The sequence below is a fragment of the Pipistrellus hanaki genome (assembly GCF_964339955.1).
Source record: "Pipistrellus hanaki genome assembly, chromosome: 2".
NCBI classification, from domain to species: Eukaryota; Metazoa; Chordata; class Mammalia; order Chiroptera; family Vespertilionidae; genus Pipistrellus; species Pipistrellus hanaki.
The window spans coordinates 152,852,831-152,878,471 of record NC_140504.1 but is presented as its reverse complement, the minus strand read 5'-3'; the positions used below and the strand labels follow the sequence as shown (position 1 = coordinate 152,878,471).

The following is a 25,641-nucleotide window of genomic DNA, read 5'->3' as shown; positions in this document are numbered from 1 at the left end:
CTTGAAGTTGTCCCAAAGGCTCCTTACACTATCTTCATATTTTTTTATTCTGTTTTGCTGTACTGGTTGGGTGTTTTTTGCTTTCTTGTATTTCAAATCATTGATTTGATTCTCGGGATCCTCTAGTCTACTGTTGAATCCTTGTATATTATTCTTTATTTCCATCAGTGTATGCTTAATTTCTGACTGGTTCACACCAAAACACATCATAATTAAAATGCAAGGACAAAAGGCAAAGAGAGAATCTTAAAAGCAGCAAGAAAAAAACAGTTATCTACAAGGGATTGCCCATACAACTGTCAGCTGATTTCTCAACAGAAACTATGCAGGCCAGAAGGGAGTGGCAAGAAATATTCAAAGTGATTAATAGCAAAAACCTACAACCAAGATTACTCTACCCAGCAAAGTTGTCATTTAGAATTGAAAGTAGGATAAAGAGCTTCACAGATAAGAAAAAGAAAGGAGTTCCTCACCATCAAACCAGTATTATATGAAATGCTGAAGGGTATTGTTTAAGATGAGGAAGAAGAAGAAAAAGGTAAAGATAAAAAATATGAATAACAAAGTGACAACAAATACATATCTATCAACAATTGAATCTAAAAATCAAATGAATAAAAAATCTAATGAACAGAATAAATTGATGAATAGAATAGAATCAGGGGCATGGAAATGTAACAGACTGATGATTCTCAGAGAGAATGGAGTGTGGTGGTTTGGGAAGTGATTAGTCAAAGATCTGATATGCATGTAGGCATTACCTATGGACACGGACAACAGGGTGGTGAGGGTCTGGAGTGGGGTGGAAATCCAGTGGAGGGGAGCTATGAGGGAGTGAGAGAGACATCTGTAACAATCTCAACAATAAAGATTAATTTTTAAAAAAATGAGTGAGTCTTATTCATATTGTCATCACCTCATGGTAATGTAATTCCTGGACGGGGGTATGTAAGGCACTAACACATATGATAAAAACCTACTGTGTGTCAGGTACTGTGGAAAACAATGGGAATATAAGATTGTAGTGATTAAAAAACAAACATTGTTCTGCCCTTCAAAAGCTTATCTATATATATATAAAAGCCCATCAACCAGACTGGTGGAACGACCAGAACAATCAGAATGACCAGTGGCTATGATGCATACCGCAGCAGCCAACCAGCTTGATCTGTGCCCTGATCCTCTTTCCAGCCAGCCCAGCCCTCAATCAGCCCCGCCCTCAATCAACCCCCCAACACCCCAATTAGCCAACTGCCCACAGCCCCTCCCCCTGGCCAGTCGCACTCTCTACTGACCCCCAACCAATCAAGGGCCAACCGCCCATGACCCCTCCCCCCAGCCAGCCTGGCCAATGGGCCCCCATTGGGGTGGGCTGCCAGACCCCACCTGTGCATAAATTCATGTACCAGGTCTCTAGTACTGTAATAAAGAAATAATGTACTTATTGAATAGAGTGTAATGAATGCTCCAAATGATAATTATAAGGTGTTAAAGGAGAATACATTTTTATTTTTATATTTTTTAGAATTTGGGTAAGCAGTTTGATTAAATAAAAAATGCAATTGTCTCTGTATTAAGAACTAGAATGTGAGCCCAGCCAGTGTGGCTAAGTGGTTGAGCTTCAACCTATGAATCAGAAGATCATGGTTCAATTCCAGGTCAGGGCACATGCCCAAGTTATAGGCCCAGTCCTCAGAAGGGAAAGCGAATGAAGCAGCCAACTCTCATTTTCTCTCTTCCTCTCCCTGAAATCAATAATATATATATATATATATTTAAAAGAACTAGAATGTGAAACACACAACTCTCCTGGTAAAGGAGGCATTTCATACTGGCACCCAGCAGCATGTTTTTTAAAGTTCGTTCTGGTATCCTGCCAAAACCAGTTTGGCTGAATGGATAGAGCATCAGCTTGGGGACTGAAGGGACCCAGGTTCGATTCCGGTCAAGGGCATGTACCTTGGTTGTGAGCATATCCCCAGTAGGGGGTGTGCAAGAGGCAGCTGATCGATGACTCTCTCTCATCGATGTTTCTAACTCTCTATCTCTCTCCCTTCCTCTCTGTACAAAAATCAATAAAATATATATTTTTTTAAATAAATTAATTCTAGGTTGGCTAATTCGGGGACCACCAGTTTTGCTGAAGATTTGTTAAATTTGGAATTTCTTAGAGGATTAACATTAGATTCTCAAATATAAATTCCAGACCAAGAAATAATATCTTATACTGTAATAAGAAAAGAGACTAATTTGGTTTCTTCTCCTCTTTCCTTTCTCCCCACTTCTCTCCCAGCCTGAAGTTCTGGATCAAATACAAAATTTAAGGGAGTTATGGATGGATAATAATGCATTACAAGTACTACCTGGGGTATGTAAGTTTTTATTATACCATGTTGTTCAACATCTGTGTTATATATTAACTGCAATTGAAGATACTCTTAAATCTCAGTGTTTGCATTTCAAAGTAGTAACACATTTGTTAGGTGTGTTCAGTTGCCAAGTGTTTTTCAGTAATTTGTTTCTGAGTATTTCATATACCCTTTGTGGCTGTTACAGGTATATAAAATGTATGAAAGACTTTTCTTCTTCTCTTAGGAGTATATTTGTCATCTCTTTCTGTATGTGTTATTTTTAATTTTTTTTATTGTTATACTGTAAAAACAGAAATGCTATATATAATACCAACTCTTTGTTTTGTGCAATCATCCTTGTTCTTCTTGGTAATTAGGTAATGGTTTCTGATCATATTGTTAGATCTCTTCTACAAAATAAAAAAAAATCTCTCTTAGTTCAGGTGATATTTAGTAAAACCCATTTGAATGTTTGAAAATGGCAAGGATCATACATTGTTAACAACAGAAAGTAAAATTATAGTCAAATTTTCCCTCAATTAATGAGCTGTCCAGTATCTCCTGAGCAGTAGATTTGCCAATCAACTCATTTAGTGTGACTATTCCTTCTTTTCCCATCCAGTGAAAGAATGACATTCCATAAAACATTGCCTCTGCATATCACAATGCATATATTCAAATAAGCATATGTAGGCTGGCCAGCATGGCTCAGTGGTTGAACATCCACGAATGAACCAGGAGGTCACAGTTCTCTTTTGATTCCCAGGACACATGCCTGGGCTGCAAACTCAATCCCCAGTGTGGGGTGTGCAGAAGGCAGCCAATCAGTGATTCTCTTTCATCATTGATGTTTCTATCTCTCCCCCCCCCCCTTCCTCTCTAAAATCAACAAAAATATATTTTTAAAATAAGCATGTGTACACACACAGCAGCAGCCACCAGGTTCCCAGTGGTGATAGCAATTCCAAACTTCCTCCATTAGGCTAATTAGCCAGGGCAGAAGAATTTAAATACTTCTTCTACCACTGAGATTTAGATGAGCATTCCCGAAGCCAGTTTTATTCCTCTTTAGAATTGACATTGAAAATTTCTTTAAATGATTACAAAAGCAACAGGAACAAGAAGCTTATTCTCTTTTGAACAAGCCTGAAACCACATAAAGGAGAAAATCTGGCAAAAAATTAGGGGGAAATGCTTTCTTTTCTTATCTAAAAAATGCATTTCTGCCATCATCAGAGACACAAACCAAAAAAGCATGCATATCTTCTTATTTATTGAGTTATTCAAAAACCATTTACAAATACACCCTTCTGAACCAGAAATTATCCTAATGTCAAATGACAAAGGTAACATATTCAATGATTTTGAATATATTTGTTTGAGGAGCTCACTCACACATAACAGAGAGAAAGATCTGGATTCCACTACACATAGTATAGCCTGATTTGTGCCATATTGAAGGTATGTACACACCCTGGGGCAACACAGATAAGACCCTCATCAATTTCCCGTGCAAGATTGAGGAATCATAATGTTCCTACATGTTTCTTCAATGTAGTTTATTTATTTAAAAACACACAGCATTTATCATGGGCAAGGCATCTAACTAGGTGTTTTACCAACACTGACTCACTGAATCCTCGTAATAACTGTGAAATTGGGTTTTTACCATCCCCCTGTTATAGAGGAGGAAACTGAAATGGAAAGAGTAACTAAGTTACTCTTAGGTCACACAGCCAGTAAATGGTGGAACTGTACTTCGAACCAACTCCCCAGGCTGTTGTTCACTATGATGTTCCAGAGTTTTATCGCTAGAGAGTCAGTAGAAGATACAAATGAGAATTAGGTTTATCTTACTTTTCACAATCCTTACATTCCCAAAATCTAACCTTGCAAACCAATTCAGGACTCAAATCCCTTAACAAGCTTATTATTTAAATAGCAAGGTAATATGAAATCTGTAAAACAGATAATGCTGCTTAATTTGTCTATTTCAATAGTAGATTTTTTTGTGCATACTAACAACTTTAAGCCGATCTCTTACGTTAGTGAGTACACTTGAATTTCACATTTTGCTATACTCCTTGTGGAAATACCCCACAGCTCTCCTGTCAAACAGGTGTGGCTTTCTCATGTCAGTGCTGGCAAACAGCTGTTACACAATTACCTAGAAGCGCATGACTTTGAAAGACTAATCTTGAATGTGTTTTGCAGCCTGTGTCTGTTTTACAGATTGATTAATCCTAAATATTTAGTGTCTTAAGACACAGGAACAAAAGCAATTTTATCATTAGTTCATCTATCATAATACATTAAGGTAATGTACTTTTTAAGTAATTGTAGAAGCCCGGCCTATCATTTTTCTACTGTAGTTTTCATACATCAGAGAAGCAAATGGATAATGATGAAAAATTATTCTTCTACATAGCTCTGTCTTGTGACCATCACTCTGAGATCAATCAACCAAAATATGACTAGACAATGTGTTGAGTCCACATCTGTTTTTAAACAAACTTCAATGTCTTCTTTTGCTTGTGATGGCTTCTGCTCTTCCCATTTGCTCTCCATTGTTCACCACGGCCTCGCTGTGCAGGGGGCTGTTGGAGGGACATCCCATATCCTCAAGGACTCTGAGATACTGGGGCTCAAGACCCCTTTCATTCTAAGATACTATTGCCTTGCCAAAACCGGTTTGGCTCAGTGGATAGAGCGTCGGCCTGTGGATTGAAAGGTCGCAGATTCGATTCCGGTCAAGTCATATACCTTATTTGCGGACACATCCCCAGTAGGAGGTAGGCAGGAGGTAGCTGATCGATGTTTCTAGCTCTCTATCTTTCTCCCTTCCTCTCTGTAAAAAATCAATAAAATATATATTTTTTAAATACTATTGCCTTTATAAGGTGCTTGAGAGTGAGAGTTTAGAAAAACTAAAAAGAAACACCAACGAATTATTTTGTTTTGTTTTGTTCTTTAAAGATGTTTAGAAAATTTAAACCAAAATATTGAGTTGTCCTAGAGTTAGCAATGAAAGAAGCTTCAAAGAAGAAAGTTTCTCATAATAAAGGAACAAAAGATACACACACACACACACACACACACAAACACATATATCATTTTTTCCTTGCTCACTGGAAGAGAAGAATGAGATAAGCAACATAATAGTTCCTTGGGGTGGAAAGCTGTAAGTAAAGTGACAGTATTTTTCCAAGTGACATATTGCTAGACATGGGGAGAAGCTCATCTTTCTGGCCTGACTCATCCAAAGTACTCAGTTCCTGGTCTGGCAACTATTAACCAACTCCCCAATTTTGTTTCTACTGTTGGGAGCTGAGGAGGCAAGGCTAGAGCTATGTGCGGGGTTACTTTGGGAGTTAGAGGGCAGAACTGCCAATATAATCAATAGGCTTTGTGGTGAGTAACCCAATAAAGGTGAGTTTAAGATTAGCTCTACCCCTTATTAATGGGTAACCTTGGAAGGTTGCTTGCAGTCGCTGCTGCCACGCATCACCCTCCTGGAATGAAGAGCTTACTCTATCTCCCCAGCTTCTGGGAATACTGATTGCAGCTCCCCACCCTCTTCAGGAACTGCCTTCAGCTGAAGAGAACCTCCTCACCGAGGGTCACACCGTTATTCTGAAAGACCTCCATCCAATGACCAATCCATGCAGGGGTATAAAAGCCTGGCCCCGTCACCCCAATCAGGACAACGTGAAGGCAGTCCCCACTTCAGTGCTCCCTAAAGGGTCAGCTGGAAACTCCCTCAGGGCCAGCACAGCCCATTCCTTCATCTGCCCAATCCTCCTTCCTGCCTTTCCTCTTTCTTCCCACTGTTACTGACTCTAAGAACACTCTCTCTCTTTGTCTCTGCTTCTCAGGGAACCCAATGGGTAACATTCCTGAACCTCTAAGCTTTAATGAGTGAAGGACAGATTCTGACTGGGTAGGTCTGGAGTGGGGCTAAGCATCCAGATTACAGATAAGCCCCCAGGTGGTGCCAGTGCTACTGGTCTGCATAGCATGTTTTGAGTGGCAAGAATATAAAGTATTAAATCAAATAACAAATAGAAAGTGCTTAGCTCAATGCCAGCTGTGTTTGTAATAAATTTATTTTCGGTATTTGGTTAGCTATACTTTGTCAAATAAGTAGAGACACTATAATAAAGTGTACACAGGAAGAGACTAAGCAGGTGAACACTGGTATGCGTGAGACATTTATTTGCAAGACATGCCCTTAAAGACAAGGTAAATTAAGACTTTTATCTTGCTTTAAGTCCTATTGTCCATTGTCTCAACTAAACCATTACTGTTCGCTTCCTGCCCAAGGAATGACTTGATTCCTGCTCCGTCCTCAGCAATCAGTTACTCAATCACTCCTCTTCGACATCTTTCTGGAGCCCATTCCCTCCTCATCCCCACTTCTCCCCCATGAATTCAGGTCCCTCTCACCTCCTCAGCTAAGCTGCTTCCAGGTCTTCCTAATGAGTCACTCTGACTCCCATCACGAATCTTCTCCTTACAATTCCCTGAAGTTATTATTTCAAAGCAGAAGTCTAGCCATGTCATTTTTCATCTGAAAAGCCCTGAACGGCTTTCCGTGCCTGTTAGATAGAGTGTGTATCTCCTCGCATAGCATGTAAGGCCTTTTAACAGCTGGCCTCTTATCATCCTAACTTCATCGCGATATGCTGTCACTTTGAATTTCTCACCTTCCACAAACATGCCGTGCTTTTTCACACTCCTCTGGGAATGTATGTGCTGTTCTCTCTTCCATGTGCGGGTTCTTCTCTTCCTGACAAGCAGTATCTTCCAGGCAATTTGCTGCACTATGCTTCCGTGGCATTCCCTCCATGCTTTTTTCAGTGCCATATCGCAGGGTATCATAATCATTTGTTTATTGGATGGTTTCCTTCATTACTCTGAGCTCCTTCGTGATAAAGACTTTGTACCATGACAAGTCTCTCCCCGTCCTTAGCTGACTTCGTCATGGTCGTTCTCTGGTACGGACCTATTCACATTAGGTCCTCTAAAGGTACTGTTGAGTGAACAAAATACTGAATTGGCTTAGTATAAAATCCAAAGCACCGTTTAAAACCTTCCTTATGCATTTGAAATTTTAGGAATCAACATCTCAACATAGAGTGCTTTGGTAGCAACTTTGTGTTATGTAATTCAGTGACCACGTTGAGATGATCGCTGTGTGTGATTTTTAACTGCTGTATTGAGATAGAATTCACATACCATAAAATTCACCCATTTAAAAGAATACAATTCATTGGTTTTTAGAACACTCACATAGATGTGCAGTCATCACCAAAATATAATTTTAGAACATTTCCATTACCTCTAAAAGAAACCCCGATGCCATTAGCAGTCACTCCCACTCCATTCTTCCCCCAGCCTCTTGCAACCCTAATCTACTCCCTATAAATCAGTCTATTCTGGATATTCATATAATGGAATCATACAATGGGTGGTCTTTTGTGACTAGCATCTTTCACTGCATATGTTTTCAAGGTTCATATATTTTGTAGCATGTATCAGTACTTTTTATGATAACTAATATCACATTTTATTTATCCATTCGTCAGTTAATGGACTCTTGGATGGTGTCCACTTTTTGACTAGTGTGAATAATACTACTTAGAACATTTGTGTTTTTGTGTAGACATGTTTCATTCTTGAATACATACCTAGGGATTACTGGATCGTAGAGAAACTCTAATTTAACATTTCAAAGAACTATCACACTGGTTGTTTTTTTTTCCAAAGTGGCCGCACCATTTTATGTTTCTACTAGAGATATATAAGCATTATAGTTTCTGCACATCCTTGCCAACATTTGTTAGTGTCGTAGCTGCTTTTAAAAATAATTTAATTTGTGGTTTTTGCAACTTTAAAATGCCTTTTGAAAGTTTCTCAACTAATCCTGAGTTTATGCGATGTCATCAAGTCTATAGGGAAGTTAAAGATGTTGGTGTACCTGGACATGTCAAAAAACAGAATAGAGACAGTGGACATGGACATTTCCGGATGTGAAGCCCTCGAGGACCTCTTACTGTCATCCAATATGTTGCAACAGTTGCCGGACTCTATAGGTGAGAATATATGTTTTGTCATAAATGTTTGTCAAATATGTAACTTTCTTTCTAGGCAGTATAGTTTGTCTGTAGATGTGGGGAAAATACTGTTAGCTTGATATTAATAAATTAGCAAGTTCATTATTCAAGATGATAAAATAGTATTTTACTGTTTTCTTAAAAATATAACTAGTGGCTTGGTAATTAGTTATCAAATTCAAGAAGGCTCTCTTATTAAAATGATCTTAATAAATTGATGTATTTAAATGTTTTCAGATCTCCTAACTGAAAATGTTATTATAGGGAGTATATATCTTTGATTTAGAGTAATTTTATTTAGAGTAATAAAATTATATTATAATTTTAATATTATTATAACATTGCTGTGATCTATGAATGACATAAAGATGTACAATAAATATGAAGTATCTTATACTTCTATTATTTTTATAAGACACAAAATCTTTTACATGCTGTGATTCAGATAATTTGTCTGTTAGCATATACTAAGCATTCAATCCACTTTTGTTTTAAATTTTTATATTAGTAGAATAATAAAAGAATCTAATTTAAATAATGAGTAAAATTTTTGCATAGCGCCGAGGCCGGTTTGGCTCAGTGGTAGAGCGTCGGTCTGCGGACTGAAAGGTCCCGGGTTCGATTCCGGTCAAGGGCATGTACCTTGGTTGCAGGTACATCCTCGGTAGGGGGTATGCAAGAGGCGGCTGGTCGATGTTTCTCTCTCATCGACGTTTCTGGCTCTCTATCTCTCTCCCTTCCTCTCTGTAAAAAATCAATAAAATATATTTTAAAAAATTTTTTTGCATAGCTATCTTGCTATTATTTATGAGAGTACTCATCAAGTAGGGTAATCATCAAATAACTTAACTTTGGAATATAGTTTTTAGCACTCCAAATTAAACATGTTGTATGTTCTGGAACTTACTAATCCTCCTAAAAATTAAGTCACAACTGAGGCAGCCTGATTGAATGGAAACTAGAAGACAAGGAAGTTTCCAAAATTATTCTTCAATATCCTGTTGCTTCCATGCTTAGGCTAATAGAGAATATAATTTTAACAAGATAGGATAGCTTTTCTTTTCCTGTCTTTAACAAGACAGGATAGACTTTTTGATTTATATAATCACATATTTTATAACAATATTTCTCTGATATGCTCTGTCATAAGACTTCTTGAGTGCTTTATAAAACACACATTTCCAGACTCTCCTTCTGAAAATTCTGATTCAGTAAATTTGTGATAGGCCCTCTAATCTGTATGTGTATTAAACATCCTAAATCAAATTTATGATCAAGCAAGTTTAGGAAATATTCTCTTGTGCAATAGAAGTTAAAGAAGTTTAATGGTAAAAAGAGCATCCTCCAGTCGGGATATACTCCTACTCAAACACCACTCCATACCTCTTCAGAGACATAATGAGAACAGAAAAATAACTCATGTCAATACCACCTCATTGATACCTGTATGTAGTAAGAGCTCTTCAAATATTTAGAAAATAAAATAATTTAGACATATTTAAAAAGAATGAACATCTATCTAAACCTGAAATAGAATAAAAACATACCAGTGACCCCAGGCCTGAGAGACTCCACACCTCAAACAGCAGTAGCAGCCTTGCTTCCTTTCCTGCTGTGGGGGGAGGGGTGGTGAGAAAGACCTTAAACATAACAAGGGAACTCAGATTTATAGGGGATTGAAGAAGGAACTCCTTATCTGTGAAGAGAACCTACAGTTAATGGGTTTTTGGTGGAGCTAGGGTGGAAGGTAAAAACATAAAGATTCACTGCTGGAAACTGTGGCTAGTCACAAGCTGGTTTGAACTAGATTTTCAATATCCACATGAGATGAGAACACTGTGTTGCTAATATAAGACCTAGTTCTGAACTCCAGAAACATGAGGGTCAGGGAGAATCATGAAGCTGCTAGACAGGCAGACGTCAGCATAGATGAGAATACATTCACCCTCACAAATGAGCATGTAAACCAAAAAGAAATTTAAGCTAATATTATTATGGCAACCCAAATATTCAAATAAGTAGGAAAATTTGCCCAAGGGAATCTGAAGTCTTCAAGCAATGTAAAAAAAAAAAAAAAAAAAAAAGAGAGAGAGAGAGAGAGAGAGAGAGAGAGAGAGAGTTTAAGTATGTTTAAATCTTCAAATAGATAAAAGAAAAATATTTCTCTAAAAATAATAAGAACTTATAAAATAAAAACAGAAGCTATGACTAAGAACGGGTAGTTATTTTTAAAAAATAACCCATTAGAAATCCTGGAAATAAATATATCACATAAAGAAATAAAATATTTTGTAATATTTGTTTAAACTATCTTCCTTTAAGAAAGTAGGATATGAAAGTAGTCTGCTGGTCTAGGAAAGGTGGCTGAGTTCAGATTCTGGCATTTCTGCTAGATGTGTGAGCTTGAAGAATAAATGAATTAATCTATGTAATGTTGCTTGCAATAATACCTAGAACATAGTAAGTACTCAGTATTAGCTGTTATAATAATATAAACATTATTATAATCTCAGATTTAATGAGTGCACAGTATTTAGGCTTTTAAAATTCTATTACATGTGTATAAATTTAATGTAAATATCAGCTATAGTATTAAATAAATTATATTAATATTTAAATATATTTACTACTAATTATATATTTATAGCTAAAATCATAGTAAAAGCCCTCCTTTTTCTTTCTCTTTAGTACTTCCTAGTTGGGAGAATAGGATAAAAAGGTTGGGAATTGGGAAAGAGTGCCAATAGAAGGAAAAGAATAGGATGAAATACTTTTGATTCCTGTAGGGTAGACAAAAAGAGTCCAAGCAGGTGTGATACAGAAATGAAGTAAAGGAATTATCTGCCAGAGTAGCAGTGATGAATAGCAGTGACGGTGAGGCTACTGGCCTAATTCCATTCCAAGGGCAATCAGATGCCAACAAAAGCTGCAGTGTCTGTCCAAGGAGCTCCCGTTGGATGGAAATACGAGTGACAAAGTAACCACATCACAAATGAGGGAGGTGCCAATCCAGGAAGGCCTAACTTTCTTCAACTTTCAAAGCTGTAGAAAAATCTGTCAATTGTCAGAGCCACTACCCCATTCTTCAGAAACATCTGTTACATCCACCTTTTGGCCTTAATCCGTAACTGACTCATAATTTTCTCCTTACTACATCACACCTGGGGACTGCGATTCTCCTAAAGAAGGCTTTGAGACCTAGCTGGCTTCCTGGTGTTGGCTCAGTCCAAAACTTCTTGTGACCTAGCCAAGTGATGTTGAGGAAATCAACCCTCCTCTAGCTCCATGGGTGGGCAGGGGCAATAATTTGATCAGAGTGAACAAGCCATACACAGTTTACCTATGATTCATAGTCTTATTTTCTTTTCACAATTGATGAGCAAGCTCAGGAGTTCTTTTACACGTTCAAGGTTGATATTTTAACATACACACCAGAGAAGCAAAGGTGACTCAGTCACCCTTTGAACAGAGATGAATGTGGCAGTGGGTGTCCCAGCTTCAGAGATAAATGACCCCCATGTAGATTGTCCTCTTTTTCAGAGGCTGGGCTGTTTTCAATACTGTTTCCTGGGGTCACAAACTGATTAAGCTCTAAATATTAGAGGCATTTTTTTCAAAGCAGTCTGACAGTGATCACATTTCTCCCCCTCAGAGTAGAGATTGTGATGCCTCTGAAGACTGTGTAACTGAGCTTACTGAAATTGAAAGTCCAGCCACAGCTTTATTTCAGAATTATTGTGACTTACTCTAAGCCTTTAAGGAATCCTTGCAATACTAGCAGTGGGTGGGCGTGGTCTTCTCAACACCTGTCCGAGATACTCCTCAGGAACACACACAAAGGCCACAATTTTGGATAGACACATTGCTACAGTAATATAGTTAAAAATCTTAGAAAAACTTCATTAAAAAACCTGTTTTACTTTGTTTAATGTGATTTCCCAAACACAGACTTATACCCATCGGAACAAGTTTTCTGCAAAACAAGTAGTCTAGAATATGTGTGCATATTTCTAATTAAAACAAAAATTAGCCAGCTATTAATGTTTTACCCTTGGATTTTGGCAACTTAAGCCATATTGATATTATATGTTATGCTACAGCTGGATAAAAGAAGTGGTTCTCAATTACTCTGTGGCTAATATTCATTAAAACCCTGGGAGTAGAGCAAGCAATACTGGTGTGGAAAGCATAAGTCAGACAGCAAAGATAAATAGTTGAAATTTCACTCTTGGCAAGTTCTGCATAGTGTATTAAAAATTTCAAATTTTTGTGCTTACTGCTGATCCAAGTCAAGGTTTTATGGTAACAAAAAGAGTATGACGTCATATGTTGTAATTTTCCAAGTGTATAATTATAGCCACTGCATTGTCCCACTTCAGTTCCCATTTGTTAATTATTTGGCTTAATGCAGATTTGTTTTCCATTTGTATGACAACAGGAATGTTAGTTATTAGTGCTTAGGAGTTAATTAAATATTAAGTCACATCTGCCTTGAAAAATTTCATCCAGTCCATTTGCTGCATAATAGAAAATGGAAATGTGGCAATATTACTGTCAACTCAAGTTTCTATGGTGCCCTATGTTTTGTTTACTTGTCTGCACTGATGAACTTGAACTCCTGTTGACATAAGTAAATTTTTGCAACTGGAAGGTCAAAACTAGACTGCACATAAATATCAGTTTGTAGTTTTTATATATGCAGAGTGCAGCCAATTAGCATAACATTCACCACAAGTAATTATTTTATTTCTCTTATAGTGCATTTTCCATAAAAAATCTGTCCTGGTGTATTAATAAAACTTCTCTGTTTTAGGACTGTTGAAAAAACTAACTACTCTGAAAGTGGATGACAATCAACTCACAGTATTACCCAATACAATTGGAAAGTAAGTGCCAAAGTTTCATATCAGACAGCCTCTCTGAAGCCAGAAACAGAAGGATTGGTTGAGTTTTTTAATTCAAAACCTTTTTTCACTACAGATACCAATAATCTTATTCATATGTAAACTTATTTTAGACTACATTTTATTTAGTTATAGATTTTATGTATCTTAATTTAATTTTATACCTAAATATCATATTGACACTTAACTATATAAAATCATGAAAAATGCTTAATCATGACTCTTTCATAAGAAAGTGATTTCCCAACCTCCAATTATACTCTTGTCCTTAATTTTACATAACACTAATTTGATGTTTTGTCTGTGTAGTAACTCTAAATTCACTTGAATATGTCTTAAAAAATAAAATCAATTTAATGTGCATTATGTATATGTTACCATTATATTATTAGTAATATTTGATATTTATAGAATTATAATGTATTTTAGCAGGTAAGGAGCTAACCATCTATCTTAGCTTGCACTGTTTAAAAGTTTCAAGATGAAAGGTTAGCATTGCATTTTAAGGATAAAACATAGGTTATTTATTTGGGAGCAATTTATATCTAATTTTTTTGTTGACTTGAGTATTTGGTTCTCAATTACTTAAGAAATATATACTCTTACCAATGTTTCACTGAAATGCTTTTGTCTACATCTTATATAAGTGAAAAATCAATAAGGTGGTCTTCATTCTGAAATTATGTAAGACCATTTTATAGAGATCTTGCTCCACATTTCAATGAAGAGTTATATAAATCTATAATTTAACAGATTTGGATGTACTTGGGGTGGGGAGGTTTAAAAAAAAAGATTTATTAGGTATAACTAACATGCAATAAGCTACATATATTTAAAGTTTACAATTCAAGAAGTTTTGATATAGGCAAAAAGCCATGAATCCATTGCCACAATAATGATTCTGGTGCCCTTTCCACTTTACTTCGCCCAAAGTTGGCAAGTAACCACTGATATGGAAAACTTCATTGGCTAAATTCAAATTCCAATGTTCAGACTATGGAGAGTAATAAAAGTCTCAATCATTTTTTAAATATGTTTGTGTCCTTATCATACCATATGTTTTGTTCTATAATTACTTCCATTTTCTCCAATGTAAAGTAAAGCCAAATTTACTTTCTTTAGGGGTACATAAAAGTAATTATCTTTATCAGTCTGATGCATTTTAAAAGCTTTCCTATCTTATTATTTTCTTAGGCACTAATCTTTCCTGTTAGATCAATAATGAATTCAACTTCATTTATCTCTACAAAAGTTATCCTTGGTATTTTGCCACTTACGTTCATATTTCTTATATAAATTTATATAAACTAATAACTCTAGCTCTGTGAAGATAAGTTAAAGATGTTTGACAATGTAAAAACCAACCAAAAAAAGTTTCTTTTTCAGTATGCAAGTAAATTTTATGCTAGGTTATTTAAATATTTAATTTTCATTTTAGTTTTTCAAAATTGATACTTTTTGGAGAGAATCAAGATGGTGGTATAGGTAAACACTGGAACACACCCTACCTCCTACAGCCATATCAAAATTACAACTAAAATACAGAACGACTATCATTTGTAACCACCTAAAATCTAGCTGAAACAAGTCCTACAGCTAGAGAAGCAAAGAAAGTACATCAAGACTGATAGGATGGGGTGGAGGCTTGGAATGGGCAGGTCGATACCCACATGTGGTGTTTTTTTCAATCATGAGGGATATCTTGGGTGTGGAGGCCTCCCATTAGGAGCAAAGGGTCCCAGCTGGCCCACACCATTACCTATGACAACAGGGTGGTGAAAGCTTGGGGCGGGGTGGGAACTGGGTGGAGGGGAGCAATGCGGGAGAATAAGGGGTCATCTGTAATGTTCTCAACAATGAAAATTTAAAAATAAAATAATTGGAAAAAATTGCTACTTTTTTTCCTTAAAAGTAGGAAAAAATTATCAAAGATACATGGGCCTAATTAATTCAAAGGTTAATACTGGTTTAGAGGGATAAAGGTTAATAATCTTATCGTAAAAGCTCACTTTTTTAAAGTTATTTTCAGTGCCATTAAAATCCTCTGATTATTATTTCAGGGAAAGTAAAAGGGAAGTGTTAGATTAGTCCAATCACAAAAGCAGAACTTTTTTATAAAGCAGTAGGGAGTATATGGGAAAACTCTATCTCTTCTGCTCAATTGTTCTGTGAACCTAAAAAGTGCTCTAAAAAATAAAGTCTTTTAAAAAATAAGAAGAACTGACAAACTTGGTTATTTAGACTTGGGTATTTGGCACACATTTTGCCAAAAATGAACAAAGTGAGCTTGACAGTTCAAGAAAACAACTGACAGTGTTTGTTGCCAACAATGAAATTAGAGCTATTAAGCAAAAATTAGAATTCTGGAAAATATCTGCTGCTGTGAGCTTGAAAGCTTCCCAATACTTAAAGGCTTTTCTGATATTATGAAATGTGCCAACATTTGAAAAAATTGTTTAATTCAGTGAAGCAACGTTTGTCAAACAACTAATGCATTAGTTATAAAATCAAGCATGAGTAAGAGACCCATTTAAAATGGAAAACAGACCAGTTGATTTTAATGTATTGGTATAAAAAGAAAGAAAAGTTCATTAGTATGGTTTCAGATTGCACATTGCAATTATCCCCTTAAAAAATTGCCACTTGTTGAGTTTTGGTGTAATAGCAAAAAAAAAAAAACATATATATATATATATATATATATATATATATATATATATAATTATTATTATTATTTTAAAAGGCTTTAAATTTTTTCTCCCTTGTGCAACTACATATCTATGTGAGGCTGGGTTTATTTTACATAATTCAATCAAAACAATGTACCCCAACATATTTAATACATAAGCATGTAAGAGAATCCAGTTGGCTTTTATTAAGCCCAACATTGAAGAGAGTTGCAAAAATAAAAAGAATGTCACTCTTCTCACTCAATGTTTTTGTTTTGGAAAATATAGTGACTTTGTATAAAAATATATTACCTATATTAACATGTCATTGGTTTTTTTTTTTCTTGTTATTTAAGAACCAAAAAATAAATAATTATTTTTAAAATTACCGTTTTAGCCGAAACTGGTTTGGCTCGGTGGATAGAGCTTCGGCCTGGGGACTGAAAGGTCCTGGGTTCGATTCTGGTCAAGGGCATGTACCTTGGTTGCGGACACATCCCCAGTGGGGGGTGTGCAAGAGGCAGCTGATCAATGATTCTTTCTCATCAATGTTTCTAACTCTATCCCTCTCTCTTCATCTCTGTAAAAAATCAATAAAATATTGTATATTAGAAAAATAAAAATAAAAAAATAAAATTACTGTTTTAATTTATAATATGGTACATACGAATAAACATAAAGCATATAAATAAAAGTTCTTAAGGGTTACCAGTGATTTTTTTTTTTAGAATGTAAAAGAGTCTTAAGATGAAAAATTTTGAAGATTTCTGTTCTATATCACACCATGGATTGGATAGTAAAATTATGACAACTATTGTCTAACTTATGTTCTCACTTAAAGATATAGCACCTGCATACAAATGTTTTGCATCTACCCATAAGGCAAAAATAGACTGTTTCTAAAATTTTATAATGCACTTTAATAAGGAATTTGTATGAAATAAAAATAATAATAATTAAGTACTATTATTATTTTGTTTTCCTTAGAAAATTCAGAAATGATAGATCAGAGGTTTAGTTCAAGGGCTAGAGTTGAAATTTTATTATGACCCTATTAAATGGCAACCCAGATCACATTCAGAAAGTGTTTTATAAATAGTGGAATAGTCCATATTCTATTATGCACCATTCTATCTAAGACTCTGCGCATCAGCTATAGTGACCAAAAATATTCTCATTCTGTACAGAGAATGCTTCCATATGTTACTAGATTTGTCTTTAGCAACTTTAGTAGTCCAAATATTAAAAACTACTAAAAGAATTCACTTTTCAGTATTTTTCACAGTTGAAATAGGTTCCATGACTTTTTTGCCAAACCTATATAATAAAAGGCTAATATGCAAATCGACCAAACAGGCACAACAAAACAGGTTGACAGGTTGCTATGGTGCACTCACCACCAACATTGCTTTATTGTACTCTGTACCTCCTCTTGTACTCAATGCAAGAGCTTCCCTCTGGTGGTCATTGCACTCCCACAGACAGCACTGCTCTGCCAGAATCCGGGCAGCCCTAAGGATGTCTGACTGCTGGATGTCTGACTGCTGTCAGTCAAACATCTCTCAAGGGCTCCCAGACTGCAAGAGGACACAGGCCGGGCTGAGGGAACCCCACTCCCAAGTGCATGAATTTCGTGCACTGGGCATCTAGTGACTTATACAATTGTTTATTTTTCTTGTTGAGTCTAGGAATGCCAGGCGCCCTAAGAATTGGATTTTCAATGAAAATAATAATAAATAACTTTCTGCATGTGTTCACATTGCACCAGACACCAGTTTTCAGTGGTTTGCATGCCTTATGTAGTTAAAGGCCCGTTAATACTATATTCAAAAGCTTAGCTTTGAAATCTAGTAACTTTCCTTAGCCTAAGTTTCTATATGTGTTGATGGGACATGTACGAGAGGCAATTGAAGTTTCTCACATCAATATTTTTCACTCTCTCTCCCTTGCTCTCACTCTAAAACAATCTATCTGAAGGAACATATCCTCGAGGATTTTTTTAAAAGGAAAATATTAGAGGATAACTTTTACATGTTTCAGAAATAGACTGTTCAAAATGCGTTTTTTAGGGTACCTTTCTACTTCATGACATTTCAATGAAGCACTATATCTATACCACAGGCTTTGCATACATTTTATCTTCATGAAACTAAATGTTCGGCATTAGCAACCAATTTTACAGATGAAAAACCCATTCATATAAAGTTCATTCAGTTATTAAGTGGTCACACTAAAATTGGAACCCAAGCCTGTCTGAATATTTTCCACTGAATTATATCTCTTCTGTGTAAGAGTTAAAAATGAACTAAGAAGGTTAAGCCCAAAGCCATTTATTTTTATGTTTATTGGCATCTACATTAATATAAGATATAATGGCTTCTAATGGTCATAAATGATGTTCAAGTGAAATTGTAGATTATCTATGTAATTTATTCACAGTACCTCTTCCCTATTAGCTAGGTAATTGAGGGTTAATGAGACAGTAAGAACTTCCCAACCAAGACTAATTCTTAGAAACTAAAGTAGAGAAAAATGTAGAGAATATTTTTAGAAAATTGTGTTACTATTATTTAATTTCAAGCATTACTACCTCCAGTTCTGACACTTGTACTGATGCATGAAGAAAAGCAAAGCCTTACTAAATACAACTTTCATAATACTTATGTGGATTTTAACTGTTATTGACATGTTGTGTGTGTGTGTGTGTTTAAATGTTTCTCTTAAAATGCTTACAAGGGCTTTATTTAAAGCCTTGCAACTTAATGTGTGGTCCCAAGACTAGCAGCATCCATGTCACCTAGAAGCTTGTCACTGGATAACCCAAACCACTAAATATGAACCTGCATTTCATCAAGTTCACCCAGCGATTCATATGTATAACTGAACATATGAATGAACGATATTTAGGAAACATTGCTTTATTGTACTCTATACCTCCTTGGCAGTTTGTTTTTTCACTTTGAATGGTACAATACACTATAGATAAAACTGCAAAATATAAAGAAACTTTTGGCATTTTAAAAATATTTTAGAGAGAGAAACATCCATTGGCTGCTTCCTGAACGCCCCCTACTGGGGATTGAGCCCTCAACCCGGGCCTGTGCCCTGACTGGGAATCAAGCCTGTGACCTTTTGTTGCATGGACATTGTGCAACCAACTGAACCACACTGGCCACAGCAAGGATTTGTTTGTTTGCACAAAGTATAATTAATATGTCTTATTTATTGAGATATATTTAACATAAAACATTAGTTTCAGAAGTACAACATAATGATTCAATATTTGTATACATTTCAAAATTATCACAACAGTAAGTCTAATTAATGTCTGTCACCATACATACTTACAATTTTTTCTTGTGATTAGAACTTCCAGATATTAAATATGTAGTTATTGTGCTGCACATTATATCCATAAGACTTCATGATTTTGTAAGTGAAAATGTGTACCTTTGACTGCCTTCATCCATTTTTGCCCACCTCCCATCCCCACCTCTGGCAGCCACCAATCTCTTCTCTGTATTTTCTTGGGTTTGTTTACCTATTTGTTTTTAGACTCCACATAAAAGTGAGATTATATGGTATTGTCTTCCTCTGTCTGAGTATTTTTTTCACTTAGTTGGTCTATCCAGGGGTCCTCAAACTTTTTAAAGTGGGGGCCAGATCACGGTCCCTCAGAGAGCTGGAGGGCCGGACTATATGAACTACTAATTCCTACTGTAACACCTTGGCTGCGCTCACTGCCCAAAAAACCTGGCGAGCCGGATCAGACTCCTCTGCGGGCCGCATGTGGCCCGTGGGCCGTAGTTTGAAGACCCCTGGCACTGTGATAAAACTGTATTCATATAGATCTGGAATTAAAATACCTTAGATAATTTCTAACAAGATAGCCATCAATAGTCAGTTAGAATGTTAAATTACTCATTAGAATCTTTTGAATTTCAGAAATCATTGAAGAATGTGTGTTTTGCACCTAATATTTTTCCTCTGTATCTCAGAGATGTAAAATGCTTTCAGGCTATAAATTATGAATTCAGTACATCCATAGTATAGGAAAAAATGTTTGTCTTTTTTAATTTTTTAATTTATTTTATTGTTTAAGGTATTACAAATAATAGCACATATGTCTCCTTTATTTTTGCCCATTGACCTCCCCCGCCCAGCATCCCTTCCCCTCCCACCCCCGCTGTTGTAAAAAAGAAGGAAGTGTTACCATTTGGAACAGCATGGAGGGAACTGGAGAGCATTATGCTAAGTGAAATAAGTCAGTCAGTGAAGGACTGTTGTCTTTTAATGCAGGAAGTTCTTGCTTTGCACAGTAATAGGAGACCATAAAAACAAGTAGGCTGCCACCTGAAACTGTTCAAAACAGTCCATGAGGAAAATTATGATTGTTCTCAAAAGCTCTTTCAAAATCTTTTCAAAACATTAAACGCTTGTATGATTGTTTAATAAATGTATAGGGAAATGAAAAAACAATAAAGCCAATATTTATTTAGTATACTGTCATTGTAAGCATTAGGAACATCAAGAACTACGTTTTATTTATTTTGTTTAAAAAAAAAACCTATCAAGCCCAACCAGTATGGCTCAGTGGTTGAGCATTGACCTATGAACCAGGAAGTTCATTCCTAGTTAGGGCACATGTCCGGTTTATGGGCTCCATCCCCAGTAAAGCCATGCAGGAGGCAGCCATCAGTGATTTTCGCTCATCTTTGATGTTTCTACCTCTCTTCCTCTCTTTTCCTCTCTGAAATCAATAAAATATATTTTTTTTTAAAGAAAACAACACTGTCAAGATTAATTTGAGCAGTGCTTGCCTTCTTTTCATCATGTAAATTATAATTTGGAGTGAACTTTTTTCTATGTGGCAGTGAATTGCCATACTCCTTTTTAAGCTTGGATTAGCTTCCAAACATTTATCCTCCATGCTTTCAGTGTCTAGAAATATCTCTGAGAGTTCCTTTAAGGTGAAGTTGATTCCCAGCATCATTTCCTCTGGGACATCATCATTTTCATCACAACCACCTTCCTCATTTTTGTCAACAGGTTTGCCTTCACTGAAATCCACTGGCAGCATATCTAGTCTCTCGAATAGTGGCAGGCAAATTTCAGCGGTCAGCCATTTCTTCTACAACTCCATTTATGTTTGATTTGAATTCTGCAAAGTTATTTGCACAATGCGCCGAAAGTCTCTGCTATACTGCACCCATGTTATTTGCTGTTGCTTCCTGCCATGATGCTTGAATATCTTCAGTTGTATGCTTTATGTCATATTTCTTCCAAAAAACACAGCTAACCACGATGCTTGGTCTTTAGCCTATTACATAGCCTACGTAAGATAATAGGCTTTCAAAGTTGAAATAATTCCTCTGTCCATTGCTTGGATTAATTAAAGTTCTTGGTGATAAACACAAACTTTCACATTTTCATTTAAATACCCCAAAGAATTATGATGACCAAGAATACGATCCAACTATAGTAGTGCTTTAAATGTTCAGTATTGTGCCTATAGTATCCCTTTATTGCTGATTGACAAGTAAGCAACACAAAGATGAGATTGACAGTCTGTGTGTGACCTGAGTAACACTGTGCAGCGACTGATCACGAAGGCTTTGAAAGAAGAAACGTGACTAGTCACTGTTGAGACACACATGTTATTTACACTGTGACTCTGGACTGAAGAATTAGCAGTGAAGTTCATATTTTACACAGTTACTCACAGTTAGTATATGAGGTAACTGAAATTTGAGTCATGTTAAGAAACTAATATTACATGAAACCATAATAACTGAAATTTGTGTCTATCAGATCTATAGAAAGTAAGGACTTGCCTTACTGTGTGACTCAAGACTGACTTCAAGACATGTTTTTATGAAAGAAGAAAACAATAAGATACTTTAATTGTATTTTAACTAGAGGCCTGGTGCATGAAATTTGTGCACTTGGGGTGGGGGCAAGGAGGGGATGTCCTTCAGCCCCGATTGTGAGAGGGCGCAGGCCAGGCTGAGGGATCCCACCAGGGCAGGTGAGGGACGCAGGAGGTTGGCCAGCCAGGGAGGGACCATAGGAGGGCTCCAGGGTATGTCGGGCCCATCTCACTCAGTTCTGACAAGCTGCACCCTAGCAGCAAACTAACCAACCTGTCGGGGCATCTGCCCCCTGGTGGTCAGTGCACATCATAGTGAGCAGTTGAGCAGCCTTAGCATATTATTAGCATACTATGCTTTGATTGGTTGAACGGCTGACCAGGACAACCGAACACTTACTGGTAGTTTATTAGGCTTTTATTATATAGGATTGTTTAATTCTTTGGTATCTACCAGAACATACATCAGAAAATTTTATTTTAAAAAATCCTGGTACTTGATCACCACTTGCTGAGTACATGACAACAAATTATTGATAGAAATGTCTTTTAACAAATTCTACCAAATATATTAAGTGCATTATGTGTAAGACACTGTACTAGACTTTTTTTTAGAAACAAATAAACTTTTATGAGTTTTCCAATACATTGACCCCTGTGCCCACCAACATACACACACACACACACATCACAGTCACACAGCCATGCACACCTGGTACCTAGCAACATGAGCACCCCTGCATGTGAGGGTTTCAAAGGATTTAGAAACAAATGTATCATGGTTCACTAACACAAAGAAAATATATATCCTGAGTATGTATTTTATGGCAGACACTGTGCTAGATTCCTTACTCACAATAGTTCATGAAATACTCAGAGCAACTACATGAGGCAAGACATATTCGGATCCTCATTGCAAATATAAAGGGACTAAGGAATAGAGAAAAGTTATAGAGCTGGTCTGTGCAAAAGAAAAAATTTCACTTAAGGAGCATTTGCCGAAGAGGTAATACTCAAAGCGGAATGCTATCTCGCCTCATCTGGTTCTAACCTGGTGAAGCTCTGAAGGACCATGGATGGTGAGGTACTTTGATCCAGGTCAGACTTGACCTGACTGAACTTGTTTCTTTCTTGCCCCATGGATAATGGGACTTGATTTACCTGAACACAGACTTGTGAAGGTATTTCACTTTCTACATAATGCACATTTTTAATCTTTAATTAGCATAATCCACTGGTAGCTTCCCCTTTTAGCATTTAATTTTCCCCCTCAGAGCACTACTCAGCGAATTTCTTCCCTGCTATCTCCCTTTGCCTGGCAAGTAAATAAAATCAGCTTTCATTTTTGTGCTGTGGTTTTTGTTTTATTTTTTAATACCCAAGATAATACATCTAGCAATTGACAGAGCTCGAGTACAGATTCATTCTGACTAACTAGAAACCCACATACTTAAATTCTGTGAAACTAAATGAGGGGAGTAAATGGCAGTCAGACCAGCCAGTTCCAAGGTATAAAAAAAGGAAGCTGATTCTACAATCTAGTCCAGAGAACTCTAATTCAGTCTCTCTTTACGAGGGCAAGATCTTCCCCCTAGGGGTTCCTTCCTATTACAGTAATAACAACGATGTGAGTAGTGATGACAGTATAATAATATTAACGACAACATCACTGACAACTTAAATGCAGCTAGTGCTTCCTCTGTGCCAGGCCCTCTATCTTTCCCAGCTGTCTCAAACCAACCATGGGAATGTCTGGCTCCCTGGTGATAACTTGAAAGTGCATTCATGCAAGTCCTTTCTGTAGATAAGGGGTCAAGCTAGCTAATATGGAGCAATAGTGGTTGTGACAAACTGGAGAACTGTGAACAGAGGCAACAGCCATTACTTGCTGTGGAAGACTACATGCTCAGTAATTCCAGGTCTTCCTCTTTTTTAAGAGGTACCAAAAATCACCCGGCCAGTGTGCTCAGTGGTTAAGCATCAACCTATGAACTAGGAGGTCACAGTTCAATTCCTGGTCAGAGCACATGCCCAGGTTGTGGGCTTGATCCCCAGTATGGGGCATACAGGAGGCAGCCAATCAGTGACTCTCTCTCATCATTGATGTTTCTCTCTCCCTCTCCTTGCCTCTCTGAGATCAATAAAAATAAATAAATAGATAGATAGATAGATAAGTAAATAATTAAAGAGTTACCAAAAGTCTGGGTCATTATGTAGAGTTTACCATTGTGTAAACCAAACACATCTGCAGGTTGAAATACGCTCTGTTTGTAGCCTCTGCTCCAGAGGCACAGGCTAAGAGGCAAGGTCATGCAGGGTCCATGCTGTCTGCATTTAGGTTTCAGCTTTCCTACTATGTGTGACCTTAGGCAAGTTACTTCACCTCTGTAAGTCATCATTTCCTTATCTGTACAATAGAATGTAAAATAATAGGTATAGAATTGTTACAAGCAAAAGATGAGTTATTTATATCTCTAAAATGCTTAGCAAAATACCTTGCATTTAATCAATATTTTGACTGTTTGGCCCCTTTATTCTCCCTTTTTTGGGTACATCTTCTATGCCCTTCCACTTGCCCATGTTAGTTATATGTATTCATTCCAAGGACATACTTTATGAACATCTGACTATAAATGACATCTTTGTTGTATTACAAGCAAACAAACAAAACCATCTCTCATTTCCAATGGTTCAGTTAAATGGCAGGTGAATTTAGAAAGGGGGGAAATAAACTATATTTATTTTACCAAATAAAACTACTTGTTAAATGGTATTTAATCACTTGGCTAAACTGATAAAATAAATGTATATAAATTATTCAGTCACTAGATACATAATGTTTTTGCTGAATCTGAACATGTGGCTTTTTCAAAAGTTTTTTGCTATCTAATGTTTTAAAATGTCTAATATATTTATCTTTTCAGTTTATCTTTATTAGAAGAATTTGACTGTAGCTGTAATGAACTGGAGTCACTACCTCCTACTGTTGGCTACCTTCATAGTCTTCGAACATTAGCAGTCGATGAGAATTTTCTTCCAGAATTACCCAGAGAAGTAAGGAATGAACTTGTTTCTATTAATTAACCTTTAATAATTCTGTTTTATGATTAAATCTTAAGAAATATAAAGCAGTTTAAGAGTCATGAGTTGAGTTTTGAATAGTCATAGGAATTGTCTATATATACATATATGCATTTGTTAATCATTCACTTTTAAATGACAAATGATAAGTTCTATATTCAACCCAGAAAATGCATTTAAATATTGCTTGCAAGGAAAAATAATAAAATATTGTAAATTAATTAATGCTAAGGAACAAATTTTTGAATAATTTATATATTTTGCTTTTAAGAATAGAAATAAATATATTGAGATCATTATATTTCCATTCCTAAAGTGATAGATTTTTAATGTAAGTAATTTTGTAAAGTATCATATTGTATAACAATATTATTTTAGCTTCAGGATACACCAAGAGGTTCTGATAGTTTTTTATTTATAAACAGAAGTTTTATTCATTAATGTCAAGGAAAAAGTGTGAAGAATGTTTTCAATTTAACATTTTATAAAATGCTTCCATGACAATGGAGCAATTATCTATACATCATTTCTTTCCAGTTTTCTTTTTCTTTATTGATTAAGGTATCACATATATAATTTTAAAGCCCAAAATTATAAGTAAAAATGACAACAACAACAAAAAAAACACATTGAAATGTGAAGTAAAACTAA

At 36.1% G+C, this 25,641-nt stretch overlaps 1 protein-coding gene across 11 annotated transcripts in view; it reads left to right on the top strand.

Annotated features, from left to right (window-relative positions):
* The window catches only part of LRRC7 (leucine rich repeat containing 7), a 475,871-nt gene that overhangs the window by 342,885 nt on the left and 107,345 nt on the right, over positions 1 to 25,641 (top strand). For all 11 annotated transcript variants that reach the window (XM_084871851.1, XM_084871861.1, XM_084871862.1 and 8 more), the window contains 4 exons: positions 2,294 to 2,368; positions 8,302 to 8,446; positions 13,281 to 13,353; positions 24,834 to 24,963. In XM_084871851.1, the coding sequence (XP_084727977.1) occupies positions 2,294 to 2,368; positions 8,302 to 8,446; positions 13,281 to 13,353; positions 24,834 to 24,963 (423 nt within the window). The remainder of the gene's footprint in view (positions 1 to 2,293; positions 2,369 to 8,301; positions 8,447 to 13,280; positions 13,354 to 24,833; positions 24,964 to 25,641) is intronic.